This window comes from Ovis canadensis, chromosome 22, assembly GCF_042477335.2.
Source record: "Ovis canadensis isolate MfBH-ARS-UI-01 breed Bighorn chromosome 22, ARS-UI_OviCan_v2, whole genome shotgun sequence".
Classification (NCBI taxonomy): domain Eukaryota; kingdom Metazoa; phylum Chordata; class Mammalia; order Artiodactyla; family Bovidae; genus Ovis; species Ovis canadensis.
In genome coordinates this window covers 30,383,067-30,399,338 of record NC_091266.1, presented here as the reverse complement: position 1 = coordinate 30,399,338, position 16,272 = coordinate 30,383,067, and the positions used below count along the sequence as shown (strand labels likewise).

The 16,272-nt window shown below is 37.8% G+C and overlaps 1 protein-coding gene across 6 annotated transcripts in view; it reads left to right on the top strand.

Annotated features, from left to right (window-relative positions):
* LOC138427644 (protein FRA10AC1) overlaps positions 1-16,272 on the top strand; it is a 40,647-nt gene that overhangs the window by 17,559 nt on the left and 6,816 nt on the right. For 4 of the 6 annotated variants that reach the window (XM_069567416.1, XM_069567413.1, XM_069567414.1 and 1 more), the window contains 3 exons: positions 1,634-1,676; positions 3,873-3,991; positions 11,564-11,602. In XM_069567416.1, coding sequence (XP_069423517.1) covers positions 1,634-1,676; positions 3,873-3,991; positions 11,564-11,602 — 201 coding nt within the window. The remainder of the gene's footprint in view (positions 1-1,633; positions 1,677-3,872; positions 3,992-11,563; positions 11,603-16,272) is intronic. The other 2 variants (XM_069567417.1, XM_069567418.1) reach the window with 1 other exon arrangement.

The window sequence follows — 16,272 nt, the reverse complement described above, 5'->3', positions numbered from 1 at the left end:
TCTTTTTCTCAGAGCTTGCTAAAGTTGCAAAGAACTTTTGAGCCCTGAAACTTTTTTCTCAGCATTTCCATGACATTTAGATGAAATAGTTCTAATGCCAAATGTAAAGCAGTAATTTGTAAAGTGAAGACCTCTGTCTGTTAATTTGAGAATGTCAGTGTAGATTGAGATGCCATGTGGGAGTCAGAGTGATATCAGAAAAGGCGCTATGAAATCTCACATTAGTTAATAGCCATATTGTTATGGTATAGATAATAAATATGCTCTCTTTGTGTCAAAAAAAGAAAAAAAATTTAGGAGGGCAAAGTGTTTGCAATATCTGTCTTAAAAGCTTAGGATTATAATCCAGAATATAGCATTTTTTCTTAATAGGCATATTTTAGAATCTGTTGCTCATCCTTTTTTTTTCCTGAGCTAGTCTTCTGTGTGTCAGCGTCTTCTCTGCATCATGTTAACAACTTTCTGTGGTTCCTGAATAAGTGTGTTATAAGAATGTTCTGCCCCCTCCAGATAGAGGTCAAGGATTTCCCCATATGCTACTTCAGTTCAGTTCAGTCGCTCAGTTGTGTCCGACTGTTTGTGACCCCATGGACTGCAGCACGCCAGGCCTCCCTGTCCATCATCAACTCCCAGAGTTTACTCAAACTCATGCCCATTGAGTCGGTGATGCCATCCAACCATCTCATCCTCTGTCATCCCCTTCTCCTGCCTTCGATCTTTCCCAGCATCAGGGTCTTTTCAAGTGAGTCAGCTCTTCGCATGAGGTGGCCAAAGTATTGAAGTTTCAGCTTCAACATCAGTCCTTCCAGTGAATGTTCAGGACTGATTTCCTTTAGGATGGACTGGTTGGATCTCCTTGCAGTCCAAGGGACTCTCAAGAGTCTTCTCCAGCACCATAATTCAAAAGCATCAATTCTTTGGCACTCAGCTTTCTTTATAGTCCAACTCTCACATCCATACATGACTACTGGAAAAACCATAGCCTTGACTAGATGGACCTTTGTTGGCAAAGTAATGTCCCTGCTTTTTATATATGCTGTCTAGGTTGGTCATAACTTTCCTTCCAAGGAGCAAGCGTCTTTTAATTTCATATGCTACTTAGTACACTCCAATGAAGACTGGTTTCCAAGTTCCTCCTGTAAGTGCTTATGAGGAAGAGTCACCTAGTGTGAACTGAGATTAAAGTAAAAAAGAAACAACAATTGTGGAACTTTTTCAAAAGCTCTTTTCCATTTGAAAAACTCTTAGAGTACTTCAGAGGAGGTGACTATACCCACCCTACTGTTACTGGATGTCTTTAAGATACACATTAATGCTGCCTGTGAATGAAGCAGCTTGCTTTTATTTTATTTTTTTTTAGCAGCTTGCTTTTAGAATAAATTGACAGCATAGTTTTCTAAAGCAATGGCAGAATATTTTCAATTTCTCAAGCATTCTAATACAGTTTTTATTATATATATATTTTTTTGAGGTGGAAGAGAATCAGATTGTTTTCTTCAGATTATTTTTTTCACCTGTTACAATGAAAGAATGTAAAGAAACATGACAGTTTATGATATTAAAAGTAAAGTAGCAGTGCAGTGATAAAAAATTTAGCAGTTCAGTGGTGTTACTCTTTTTTCCTTTTTTTTAGGATTATGCCAAGAATGTTCCTTTAAATTAAATTTTCATCACAGGTAATATGATCTTTTTAAAATGTGGTTGTTAATTTTAGTAGTCTTGGATGTAGTCATTACCTGCACTAGCTGTCTGAAGTAAACTTGAGTAGTTGATGGTTTCATTAGTTGAGTGTATACACAATCCAGCATTGCCATATGACCACATAAACCAGGGAACTGTTCGTCATGCCTAACTCTAGCCAAGCAGTGTTAAATGTGAAGGCCTGTGCAGAGTAGCAGGCAGATGCTAGAACTTTTGTTTTGAAATCAGTGTTCAGATACTGAAATATTCTTAGAAACTATATTGTAAATCAGGTCTTCATAATGTGATTCCTACATCTCATTTAAACAGTTTACATTCTTACAAAGGATTATACCTCTATATTCATTTCAGTGTTTAAAGTCTAGGAAGGATCTAGACTGTCTGCCATATTGAGTAGGGGAGGAGGATCAGTGCTCTGAAACATGCAGCATATACAGATCATGGGCTTTGAAATCAGACCCCTGTATATTCCTCTCAGCTGCTCTACTTATAGTCATATCCTTGGGAAAACTGCTTAACCTTTGTAAGACTCAATTTTATTATCTCTAAAAATGAGGATACTAAGTTTATTGTGGGGATTAAATGAAAATGCATATAAAATGCTTGACACAGTGTCTGGCATATGGTAAACAGAGCCTAATGAAATCCCAGGCATTGAAGATGCTCAAGCGAAATCTGTATGACCTGGCATGATTGTGGCAGTTGGGTTTCATGTTCTGAATAATGCTTGAAAGTCTTAACATAAGATTCTGCAACTTTATAAAATGTGTATATATTTATTATCAGCTGTGTTGTGAATGACCCTTATCTAGTATTTAGCTATTAATAATAAGTAAAAATTTTTTTAATTCTTAAAATTAGCAATGTTTTTCAGATTTCTCTTCTCCATCAATGATTCTGAAAGATACCAAAGATGTTCTTTTGACCTTGAGTTTCAAACTTCATTTCAAAATTGAATTATTCTTATAAGAGACAAAAAGTTATTACTGTCTTAAACAGTATTGTAATATTTGGTATAAGTATCTTAATTTGAAAGCTTTGATAAACAAGTTTCTTGAAAGTAATCCTCTCTGTTGTCTCTTCATCCTTTTTCCCAGTCTCGGTTTCAGCATTATCACCTTTTCCTCTTTATGTTTCTTTTCTTCGTCATTCAGTCGCTCAGTCATACCCGATTCTTTGTGACCCCGTGGACTGCAGCACACCAGGCTTCTCTGTTGTTCACCATCTCCCAGTGTTTGCTCAGACTCACATCCATTGAGTCGGTGATGCCATCCAACTGCCTTATCCTCTGCAGTTAACATCAATCACTTGCCAGCTATGGTACTGACAGCCTTATAAATCTGGCCTAAAAAAAAAGGGGCTTCCAAGGTGTTTCAGTGGTAAAGAACCCACCTGCCAGTGCAGGAAACACAGGGTTGATCCCTGGGTCTGTAAGATCTTCTGCAGAGGGTGGCAACCCACTCCAGTATTCTTGCCTGGGAAATCTCATGGACCAAGGAGCCTGGCAGGCTACAGCCCATGGAGTCACAAAAGAGTGGGACACGACTTAGTGAACAACAAAAAAGGTAAACCTGTAGCAGTGAAAAGATAAGCAAGTGGTCTAAAGTAGATGTGTGAGTTAACAGTAAGCCCTTCCATTCTCATTCCTTTATACCTCTATTTTATTCTCCTTTATTATTAAGAGAATAATTTTCTGTTTACTGGTTTAGAACTGTACAGTGGCTTCTTTTATTCTGTGTGTTTTTGAAAGTGTAGATAGGTAATGAATTATGTGGAGGGAAATGAGATTTGTTTTTGTAATTTTTTAGAATGGCTAAATGATAGGGTCACTACTGGGTGACTGAACAACAACAAAATGATAGAATCTAAAATGGAAATGAGTAAAACTATGATTACATTTACTAAGGTTTTATATAGAACTTATAAAAAATAATTTTGTCTCTGAGTGCTCATTACCTTACATTTGTCTCAGACTTTGTAATCTTATAGAAGTGTCTAAAGTAATATACTAACCTACAATATTTACAGACTCATTTAAGCATTCCTTATTATGTAAATTACATTTCAAATGAATACTTCAACTAATTTAACTTTTTTTGCCCATTGATTTTTATTTTTTGTAAAGCTTAGTTGAAAAAGTTGTTTTTAATTTTATATTGTTCAACATAAAGGAGGAAAGAAGTCAAGTCAAAAAAAAGAAAAGATAAAGCCAAAAAAGATTCTGAAGAGTCAACACACAAAAAATCCAGATTATCTTCTGTAGAAGAGACCTCTAAGACAAAGGATAAAGGTAAATGGGAATTAAAATATAATATTTATTCATATTTCTGAACATAAAGGATAATCTGCTATATGTCTTAAATTAAGAATTTAGTGAATGCATTTACAGTTCTGTTTTATAGTATTTGAAAGGAAACTGGTTGGAGAATTTAGAGCAAATTTATAGTAACTTATAGAAGTTTCAAGAACAAGGTTGGTTTTGATTCATTTTTGCAAATGGTATAATATTGTAACAGCACTCTGATTTCTGGATTTGTTATAGACCTGTTACATTACGCAAGTTACTGAATTTCTTGAGTTTTACTTTCCCCATATACCTACATAGTAATGATGTGACTACCTGGTTTCTGTACTGCTGGTGCTTATGGTGAAGAATCAAAGAACGTGAAAGGCATTTTGAACACTGTAAATCAGTACATAATCTATAAGTCAGTATAAAATTATAGCATTGTGATTTCAATTATCATGGTCTGTTTGGTTTTTCTCCCTAGCTAATGGGCTTCTTGAAATGATAGAGATTGATATGTATGTGTCCTCAGCCTAACATGGTATTGTGCACATACAGTTAGTAAGTAATTGTTAAATTCAAATCCAAGTGAACTGCTTACTTGTTCCTCAGCAGTCCTTAAGCTGTGCCTTAGTTTAGGCAGTGGTCATGATAATTGTACCTTAGCTCAGATAATGTATGTAAACCGTTTGCATAGTACTTGGTACATAGTTATTATGAAGGCTGCTGTGGGTTGTTTTCTCAGCCCATAATAGAGTCAAATTAACTGTAACTTAGAGTGAATTGGATTAAATTAGGTAGGTAATGGTAGATTGAATTAAATTCCAGCCAGTGTTAACATAATACTTGAACAAGAGAGGGCTCCCTTGCTCCAGCTCTGAAGATCATTAGACATGTTATATCCTTATGCACATCTTTTCCTTCCAACATGTCATGATACGTTCAAACATACAGTATTGCCAAGTTTTAGACTTGGTAAAATTGATAGATGATGAGAAGAAAAATACTGGTATTCTACTGTTTATTGAGAAATGGTATTGAAACAGAATGTCTTTTTTGTCTATAAATCATGTTCTAAACTTCAAAATAAATTTTAATTAATAAATGTGAGAATCTCATTTGAGATTTAAAAGTGTTTTATTTATCCTCCTGTTCCAGTAAAATATTTAATGTATTCTACTTGAGGATTTTGTAACGTTGACTGTTACAGAAAATGTTTATGTCATAATATGACATCATGTTAGTCATTGAATATTCCAAATTAAAGAATTAATTCCTACAATGTAAAGTTTATTCAGTACCTCCAAAACAGGTAATTACGTAGCTGGATACTTATGACTAAGGATGAGGTTGCATCCCTCAAGTTACATATTTATGTGATCTTCCTTAGAAGATGTTTTTCCTTTAGTGTTCTGTATTTCAGTAGCTGATACGTCTGTTAACCTAAAAGTTATTATCAGAAGTCTGGAAATTATCCTTGTGTGTGTCAGTTGCTCAGTTGTGTCCAACTGTTTGCAACCCCACGGGCTCTAGCCTGCCAGAGTCCTCTCTCCATGTTTATGTAAATCCCGTCAGTTTTATCCCAGGTTATGTATTTCTCAAGTTTTCTCTGCTCTCGTCCAAACTAACCAAGTTTTCTCATCCAGGCTACTACTATATTATCCTTACTGTTTCCACCACTGTCTTGTCATCCCACCTCCCTTTCCTTAATCCATTCTCCATCTAGCAGTGATTTCCTATTGTTCTTAAGATATAACCAACATCTGGACAAAGCCCAAAGGCTCTAAATGATCTAGCGTACAAGGCTTGTTTCTCACTACTCGTCATGTTACTTTCACACTCCACCCACATAGCCTTTCAATTTCTAGAAAATGCCAAACTTCTTTACATTTAAGGACTGCATAGTTGCTGCTTCCTTTCTCTCTAAAACCTCGAGGCCCATCCTAACTCATCCTTCAGTTCTAAGCTTAAATGTCACTTCTTCAGGGATCCTTCTCTAACCACGAATCTAAATTAGGACTCCCATTTATAATGCTGTCACAACCCTAGAACTTTTCCCTCATTACACATATGACAATTACATAAAAGCACAAGAGAGCAGGAATTCTGTCTGCTGTGTTCATTGCTCTATCCCCAGCACCCCACTAGCACATGTTAGGTATAATTAATAAAGAATAAGGAAATGAAACATTTTGAAGACAGAAAACCCAAGCAAAGCAGAATTGAGACATCTTACTTGTTTACTCTTTATATGGACATCTTTGATAGAGGGTATAGGATATAGTTCTTTCTTTTTCAGCTTTGGTATGAAGCAGAAAATGACAAAATTTTATCAAACTTTAGGAGGAGCATATAAACCTCTTTAATTTTTTGATATTTGTGATTGATCGTCTGTAACTAAGTCAGTCTTGATGTGATACTTTCTTGCCAGGCCACCTTAATTTGTCCCAAACTTGAATCAGTTCAGTTCAGTTCAGTTGCTCAGTCGTGTCCGACTCTTTGCAACCCCCTGAATCGCAGCACGCCAGGCCTCCCTGTCCATCACCATCTTCCGGAGTTCACTCAGACTCACGTCCATCGAGGCTGTGATGCCATCCAGCCATCTCATCCTCGGTCGTCCCCTTCTCCTCCTGCCCCCAGTCCCTCCCAGCATCAGAGTCTTTTCCAATGAGTCAACTCTTCGCATGAGGTGGCCAAAGTACTGGAGCTTCAGCTTTAGCATCATTCCTTCAAAAGAAATCCCAGGGCTGATCTCCTTTGGAATGGACTGGTTGGATCTCCTTGCAGTCCAAGGGACTCTCAAGAGTCTTCTCCAACACCACAGTTCAAAAGCATCAGTTTTTCGGCGCTCAGCCTTCTTCACAGTCCAACTCTCACATCCATACATGACTACTGGAAAAACCGTAGCCTTGACTAGACGGATCTTAGTCGGCAAAGTAATGTCTCTGCTTTTGAATATACTATCTAGGTTGGTCATAACTTTTCTTCCAAGGAGTAAGCGTCTTTTAATTTCACGGCTGCAGTCACCATCTGCAGTGATTTTGGAGCCCCCCGCCCCCCAAAAAAAGTCTGACACTGTTTCCAGTGTTTCCCCATCTATTTCCCATGAAGTGATGGGACCGGATGCCATGATCTTCGTTTTCTGAATGTTGAGCTTTAAGCCAACTTTTTCACTCTTCTCTTTCACTTTCATCAAGAGGCTTTTTAGCTCCTCTTCACTTTCTGCCATAAGGGTGGTGTCATCTGCATATCTGAGGTTATTGATGTATATCCCAGCAATCTTGATTCCAGCTTGTGCTTCTTCCAGTCCAGCATTTCTCATGATGTACTCTGCATAGAAGTTAAATAAGCAGGGTGACAATATACAGCCTTGATGTACTTCTTTTCCTATTTGGAACCAGTCTGTTGTTCCATGTCCAGTTCTAACTGTTGCTTCCTGACCTGCATACAGGTTTCTCAAGAGGCAGGTCAGGTGATCTGGTATTCCCACCTCTCTCAGAATTTTCCACAGTTGATTGTGATCCAAACAGTCAAAGGCTTTGGCATAGTCAATAAAGCAGAAATAGATGTTTTTCTGGAACTCTCTTGCTTTTTCCATGATCCAGGGGATGTTGGCAATTTGATCTCTGGTTCCTCTGCCTTTTCTAAAACCAGCTTGAACATAAGGGAGTTCATGGTTCACGTATTGCTGAAGCCTGGCTTGGAGAATTTTGAGCATTACTTTACTAGCATGTGAGATGAGTGCACTTGTGCAGTAGTTTGAGCATTCTTTGTCATTACCTTTCTTTGGAATTGGAATGAAAACTGACCTTTTCCAGTCCGGTGGCCACTGCTGAGTTTTCCAAATTTGCTGGCATATTGAGTGCAGCACTTTCACAGCATCATCTTTCAGGATTTGAAACAGCTCCACTGGAATTCCATCACCTCCACTAGCTTTGGTCATAGTGATGCTTTCTAAGGCCCACTTGACTTCACATTCCAGGATGTCTGGCTCTAGATTAGTGATCACATCATCATGATTATCTGGGTGGTGAAGATCTTTTTTGTACAGTTCTTCCGTGTATTCTTGCCACCTCTTCTTAATATCTTCTGCTTCTGTTAGGTCCCGACCATTTGTGTCCTTTATCGAGCCCATCTTTGCATGAAATGTTCCCTTGGTATCTCTAATTTTCTTGAAGAGATCTCTAGTCTTTCCCATTCTGTTGTTTTCCTCTATTTCTGTGCATTGATCGCTGAAGAAGGCTTTCTTATCTCTTCTTGCTATTCTTTGAAACTCTGCATTCAGATGCTTATATCTTTCCTTTCTCCTTTGCTTTTCACCTCTCTTCTTTTCACAGCTATTTGTAAGGCCTCCCCAGACAGCCATTTTGCTTTTTTTCATTTCTTTTCCATGGGGATGGTCTTGATCCCTGTCTCCTGTGCAATGTCACGAACTTCATTCCATACTTCATCAGGCACTCTATCTATCAGATCTAGACCCTTAAATCTATTTCTCACTTCCAGTGTATAATCATAAGGGATTTGATTTAGGTCATATCTGAATGGTCTAGTGGTTTTCCCTACTTTCTTCAATTTGAGTCTGAATTTGGTAATAAGGAGTTCATGATCTGAGCCACAGTCAGCTCCAGGTCTTGTTTTTGTTGACTGTATAGAGCTTCTCCATCTTTGCCTGCAAAGAATATAATCAATCTGATTTTATGTTGACCATCTGGTGATGTCCATGTGTAGAGTCTTCTCTTGTGTTGTTGGAAGAGGGTGTTTGCTATGACCAGTGCATTTTCTTGGCCAAACTCTATTAGTCTTTGCCCTGCTTCATTCCACATCCAAGGCCAAATTTGCCTGTTACTCCAGGTGTTTCTTGACTTCCTACTTTTGCATTCCAGTCCCCTATAATGAAAAGGACATCTTTTTTGTGTGTTAGTTCTAAAAGGTCTTGTAGTCCTTCATAAAACCGTTCAACTTCAGTTTCTTTAGCGTTACTGGTTGGGGCATAGACTTGGATAACTGTGATATTGAATGGTTTGCCTTGGAGACGAACAGAGATCATTCTGTCGTTTTTGAGATTGCATCCAAGTACTGCATTTCGGACTCTTTTGTTGACCATGATGGCTACTCCATTTCTTCTGAGGGATTCCTGCCTGCAGTAGTAGATGTAATGGTCATCTGAGTTAAATTCACCCATTCCAGTCCATTTTAGTTCGCTGATTCCTAGAATGTCGACGTTCACCCTTGCCAAATAGTAATTAATAAATGCTTAATATCTCAGCTGCCTTTGGACTGCTAACATTCCTCCAAACAATCTACTTTCTTGACTTTTCTTCCTGTCTTTTTGGTCTCTCCCCAGATGTTTTAGACTGTAGTTTCTCCTCAGTCTTACCCTTAGGTGTTGGAATTACTCAGGGCTCTTACAGACCTTTTTTCTCTCTGTTCTCCCTGTGTGATCCTGTCAACTCCCATAACTCGGGTTACCATCATACAGAATGTTAAATAGGTAAATGGGTAGATAATTGGATGGCTAGATAGCGGAACCAACAGATAGAGAAAGTGTAAGAAAGATCAATAACTGGACTTTGAGGACCAGTCTTCTTTGGCAGGTATGAACACAAAGGGATATTTAGGTAAACTCTCTTGGCAGAAAGTTCAAGATCTTAATCTTCCACCTCCACCCTGCCCCCAAGATCAGTTCCTTGAGTAGGCCTTGTCTGATTCCTTTCACTCTACTTTTCCAGGCAAGGCTAGTTCCCTGTTAACACATTCTGATAGCACCCTGCACTCTCCTTTAGAAATACATAACACTCTTGGAATAATTTATTTTCTGTTAAGGAAAGGACTATGTGACTTACTTAATTCTTTCTCCCCAGTTTCTAAGCACAGTGCTTGAGTGAGTCAGTGAAGTCAGCCAATTTCTGTGTTGCAGGGAACATCAGAAATCAGCCCTGGAAATCATGATTGAAAAGATATTCTGTGGTTTTGCCTTTTAAAATATGGTCCTCTGCATTGTCATCACTTGGGAGCTTGTTAGAAATGTATAACCTCAGACCCTTGCAGATCTCCTGAATTACAGTTGACTTCAAGTTCCCAGGATGACTCATATGCACAATAAAGTCTGAGATGCTCTGCTCTTTATCATGTACTTGTTCTGCTTTAGCTTCAACACCTCCAGCGGAAAAGAACCCATTATCCAAAATATTCCTTTACATTTCAGATAGTTGTAATTGCTAGCAGGTTTTTCTTAACATTTAGTCCAAACCTACAACTTCTTCCTTTTAGTTGCAACTGTGTGGCATTTTTAAGATAATAGACACTTGGAAGCAGGTATCATGTTCCTTACATGTCAGAGAAAATGACAGAGGATGTTTCTTTTGCTACAGGAAGGCTAACCATGTTTTTATTTGTTTTTTGATGACTGGGAAATGAATAGGAGTAAAGACACAATAACATAAAGCACTTGCGGCTGTCCAGGCCTTGACTTTCTTTGGAATCTTTATCCTGTGTCTCTCACACCCTCTTGTCTGGCCTTAAGGGATCATTTGTGTGACAGCTTGGACTAATTATGAGATCTACCCAGAGAGGTGGGCTTCCCTGAAAGCTCAGTTGATAAAGAATCCTCCTGCAATACAGGAAACCCCAGTTCAGTTCCTCGGTCAGGAAGATCTGCTGGAGAAGGGATAGGCTACCCACCCCAGTATTCTTGGGCTTCCCTTGTGGCTCAGCTAGTAAATAATTTGTCCTCAATGAGGGAGACCTGGGTTCGATCCCTGGGATGGGAAAATCCCCTGGAGAAGGGAAAGACTACCCCCTCCAATATTCTGGCCTGGAGAATTCCATGGACGGTATAGGCCATGGGGTTGCAAAGAATCAAACACAACTGAACGACTTTGACTTTCATCCAGAGAGGTTGGAGGAATTGTTACTCTCCATCTGTTATGTTCTTTTTTGACTTAGTAGCCTTCAGAAATATTTCCCCTGAGGTCTTCCAGCAGGACACTGTATATATAATGATAATTTTTTTTTAATTAATACATCATCAGTACTTTTCTGTTTCTCTCACTGGGTAACCATTATGGAACTCAAATGTTGTTTTATGATATAATTTTTTGTGTGATTTTCAATTACTGTGAATTCTTGCCTGCATATGATCTGCAAAAAAGTATTAAGAAAAACTATTTATTTGTAAACTGCTCTTGGATGTTGAAAATCTATAGATAAAATATTTGTTATGTTGTAGGTAATCTATGAGCTTTTCCCCCACTAGCAACATGAGATATTTCTTATAGGTGTTTATTATTTTTTAAGTTTTATGCTAGGTATTCCGGCCTGTACAAGAGCTTAAAATACCCCTGCCTAAAAGGACCTAACATTTTAATTAGGGAGATAAGTCAAAGGAACAGGGAAGATTAGAAGACAGTGAAGACTATAAAGTAAAGTTTACTAGACTATAAAGTTGACTAGAAAGTAAACTAGACTACTCGCAAGAATTCTGGTTATAGCTGTGGCTGTTACACCACTGCAAAGTGATTCTTGACAAAACAGTGCTGGTTTGTTTTAATCACATTCATTTTTTGTTTTTCCCAGCGCATTCATCCTCAGTGAAATCAGAAAGTTCTGTCAACAGTAAGCATCAAGTTTTCATTTAATAAAAATATATAGATTCAAGTTACTTGCAATTTGTGTTTCCCACAAACTGTGACTTGTCCTATAATTTTTTTTCCTACTGTGTGAGAAAAATCATAGGAAAAAACCAAAAGTGTATTTCTTCCCCAAATTAAATCATTTAAAAGTTTCTGATTTCAAGTATAGAAGAGCACAATTTTTTTTTTTTCAGTAAGTAGAGTGGATACACATTTTGATTTCACATTATAGAGTGTGAAGGAAGAGAATCAAAGGGATAAGATTGGGACAGAAAAAGAATTTGGGGAGATGGATTCACATTTAAGTAATGTTGCTTATATTGCACAAGAATGAGTGATCTCTCCTTTGGTGATTTTGATTAATCAAATTAAATATCTCTGTTTTGTGCATAGAAAGCAGAATGTTAGCAACTCGTTGTTACTGGTCAATTTTTTAATAAATCCTACAGTTTTCACCAGATTGGATTTCATTGAATATTTGCTACAAATTTATTATTGTTTTTTTCCCTGCAGCATTCCAAAAAGTATTCACAATGGTTTACAATAAAATAAGATTTTTTATAAAGATGAAATCAAAATAATGGAAAAATAAGGTAGCATAGGAAAATAAAGCTAGAGGTAAATTTAATACAGAGAATTGTTTACCAAAAAGTCTTGCATAATTGCAAAGGTAGATCACAAATTTGTCACTGTTCTTCCTAACAACCAAACCAAAGAAAGGAGAGTAGAATGATTAATTGTACCCATACAATATTAAAGAGAACTCACAGGGAGTTCAGCTTTTTCCAGGCAGTTTTGAGAGCAGAATCTCCTGTGGGTTCATAAAAGGGGGCATCCATTTGTATATAACAAACAATAATCTTGCATCTCAACAGTAATACAATCTCGAATTTTTCTTTAAGACCTTACAGTAAATAGGCTTAGGGTCTAAAAGTAAATGTACTTCAATAGAATATCTAATTTATTTGATAGTATTTAGACGTATAGACACGTGGGCTCCTGTCTGTGGGGTCACACAGAGTCAGACACGACTGAAGCAACTTAGCAGCAGCAGAAGTATAGAAATTCAGAGATTTGAGACTTCCTGGCTTACTTGTAAATTTTTAAACTTAAGTTTTTTTTTCTGATTTTCAAGGAATATGTCTATGTGGCAAACTCAGGAAGTAACTACTGTAAATCCCACCTTTCAAATTAAGTATTAGCATTTTAGTATATAATTCTTAAGGGGAATTTTTAAGTGTTCAGTAATCAGAAATTTTTTTAAATAAAATTTTTAAGATATTCATTGTTTAAAAATTTACTGAAGAGGGAGATATCAGTGGAGGCATTGCTCTAGTTTAGGAATACAACATATTCTTTATAAATTATTTTGCTAACACCATTTTGTTTTCAACATTTTTGAAGTGTCGTAAAGCAATGATACTTCCTTTCTTTTCATGTCAATCCTAATCTATACGTAGCTTCCTCTTCTAAATTAGGTTAAGTTTTCTGACAATGTATAGAACATAGCCAGGCATGTTAAGCTATCTGAGGATGGGGTAGTAAGTATATATATTTTTAGAAAGCATAACAAGTTAAAATGGCAAAATTTCTAGTTTTTGCCTATTTCCAACTATACATTGCGGTTAGAGGTGTGAAGTCCAATTTAATGTAGAAAAAAAGATTGTCCTTTTCCAATTCCAGTTTTTCATTATTAATCTTTGGGGGAAAGGTCTTTACTTGCCATTTATATTCATTCTTTCAGTTTGTCTTCATTCCTTCTCCCTCCCGCTGCCCTCCCCCCACTTCCCCCAGCTCTCCAAATCCCCATTTCCCAGAAAGTCTGTCAACTCTCCTCAGCTAGGTCAGACTTCTAGTGGTAGGGAGAATACTGTGGTCTGTCTGAACAATATCTGCCTTATCTTGGTTCTTGAAGTAGTACCATTTCAAATAGGAGACAGGCACCTTGTTAGGGTTTGTCAAACCCAGATATCTTCTCAGGTCATTAGTGACCTGTCTTAGGTGGTTTTGGCAATTTTGGAACTCAAATTTTTCTGTTTCTGTATTTCATTTCCATTTGGGAAATATTGAGTTACCCTTTTACCCCCATGTAACATATTGATTGTTAAAACCAAGTCTGAAAAGAAAAGCCCAGTTTCTATAGGGAAAAAGAATTTTAACTTGCTTTTGTTAATTGTCTTAATCGCAAGTGGTTGTGTACCACATTTAATTTTAGTAATGGACACATAATATCCCATTTTGTAGATAAAAGCAAGACCCAGAGAATTTACATAAATTGCCTAAGGTCAGATAGCTGGTTAATGGCAGAGCTATGATTAAACACAGGTTTATAACACCAGAGTGTATGTCCTTTTACCTATATCATCAGTAACTTTCATCAGTGAAGTAAGTCCACTCTTTATACCCCAGTTTTGACACATATATTATACAAATTCACATTAAATGATTTGATCTGTGTCTCAGTTCTATCTGTAAAATGGGTGTAAAGAGGCTTGACGTCACTGGATTATTATCAGAGTCAAGTGAAATAACAGACATGTAAAGCATGTTCTGTTAAAAAGTACGTCTTTGATAACTTGTAGCTATTATTGTTATATCACAGAAAAAGAAAATACTGGACATTAGATTATGTGTTTGTTTTCTGCAGTAGGTCGGATCAAAAGTCTGTGAAAAGTCTGACCTGTCCATTGTTTTCATAGTTAGAGACTTGCCACTTCTTCAGTAAGCTGAGTTATTTAGGTATATAATATTCAGAAAAACCAAGATGATGGTCTTGCTTTTATTATTCAGAGCATGTAGGGGAAAATTATATGCAGTTTGCATTACATTCTAAAGGGAACATTGAAAACTTAAAGCAGGTCAAGAATAGAACAACCAGCATTGCCAGAACTTGAAATGTTTTTATAGGAACAAGGCTGAAGGAGCCTTAGATGTTTAGCTTAGAAAAAAGTGAAGAGGAAGGGGTAAGGAGGTAGACATAGAAACTGTAGATATTTGCAAGACTGCTACTATGTAGGAGACTTATTTTTGGTGGCTGCTTGGCAGAACTAGAGTCTGTGGATAAAAATAGCCCATGGACAGATTTTTGCCTTAATTTAAGGCAAAACTTGTCAATTAGAACTATCTGAAGAATGGAATGGAGGGATGGGCTGCTTCAGGAAGCAGTGAGGTGTTTAAGTATAGATTAAACAGCCACTTGTTACGGGAGTTATTACACTAAGATGTTCATTCATTGGTAAAGAGGTGGACCTCCAAGCTCCCCTTCCAACACAGAATTGGTGACTTAAATTGTGATCGCCACTTGCCAATAATTACTGTGCAGATTTGATGCTGACACAAATGCAAGCATATGTTGCCCAGTCTTCTAATTGTTATTTCCTTATCAACACCTTTCCCACTTCTGGCAGGTTGTAGCAGTTATCAAAGAAATGATTTGTAGTTTCTGTCACCCTCAGGGAACTAGGTATTTTAGATTCATGTGTGTGTCTGTGTGTGTATATGCACATCAGCTCAATTGGGTCCAACTCTTTGCAGCCCCATGGGCTGTAGCCCTCAAGGTTCCTCTGTCCATGGAATTTTCCAGGCAAAAATACTGGAGTGGGTTGCCATTTCCTACTCCTGGGGATCTTCCCGACCCAGGGATCGAACCCAAGTCTCTTGCTTCTCCTGCATTGGCAGGCAGTTTCTTTACCACTAGCACCACCTGGGAAGCCCTCATAGGGCTAAAAGGGACCTTCAGTCTTGTAGAATTTGATTCTCTCAGACTTTATTTTTTGGGGCTCCAAAATCACTGCAGATGGTGACTGCAGCCATGAAATTAAAAGACGCTTACTCCTTGGAAGAAAAGTTATGACCAATCTAGATAGTATATTCAAAAGCAGAGACATTACTTTGCCGACTAAGGTCAGTCTAGTCAAGGCTATGGTTTTTCCAGTGGTCATGTATGGATGTGAGAGTTGGACCGTGAAGAAGGCTGAGCACCGAAAAACTGATGCTTTTGAACTGTGGTGTTGGAGAAGACTCTTGAGAGTCCCTTGGACTGCAAGGAGATCCAACCAGTCCACCCTGAACGAGATCAACCCTGGGATTTCTTTGGAAGGAATGATGCTAAAGCTGAAGCTCCAGTACTTTGGCCACCTCATGCGAAGAGTTGGCTCATTGGAGAAGACTCTGATGCTGGGAGGGATTAGGGGCAGGAGGAGAAGGGGACAACCGAGGATGAGATGGCTGGATGGCATCACAGCCTCGATGGACATGAGTCTGAGTGAACTCCGGGAGTTGGTGATAGACAGGGAGGCCTGGCGTGCTGCGATTCACGGGGTCGCAGAGAGTCGGACACGACTGAGCGACTGAACTGAAGTGAACTGAAGGATATTTGGTCACTTTTCAGCATGTCCTCTATCAAAGAGAGTTATTTTATAATGTTATTCTAAACCGATTGTATTTTTTTAGTAAAACTGGATTGTCTGATAGAAGAAAGCTGGTGTAGGAAAGCTTGCATATGATAAGTACTCTTGAGCGGGAACAAGAGAACAGCTGGTGGTAAGGCCTTTTGAAATTAGCTGTCCACTTTCAAAAGCCTGGTAGGTTTGTTCTCTGACATCATTAATAGGATAATACCATAAAGATAACTTTATTAGGCCTAATTAGTTT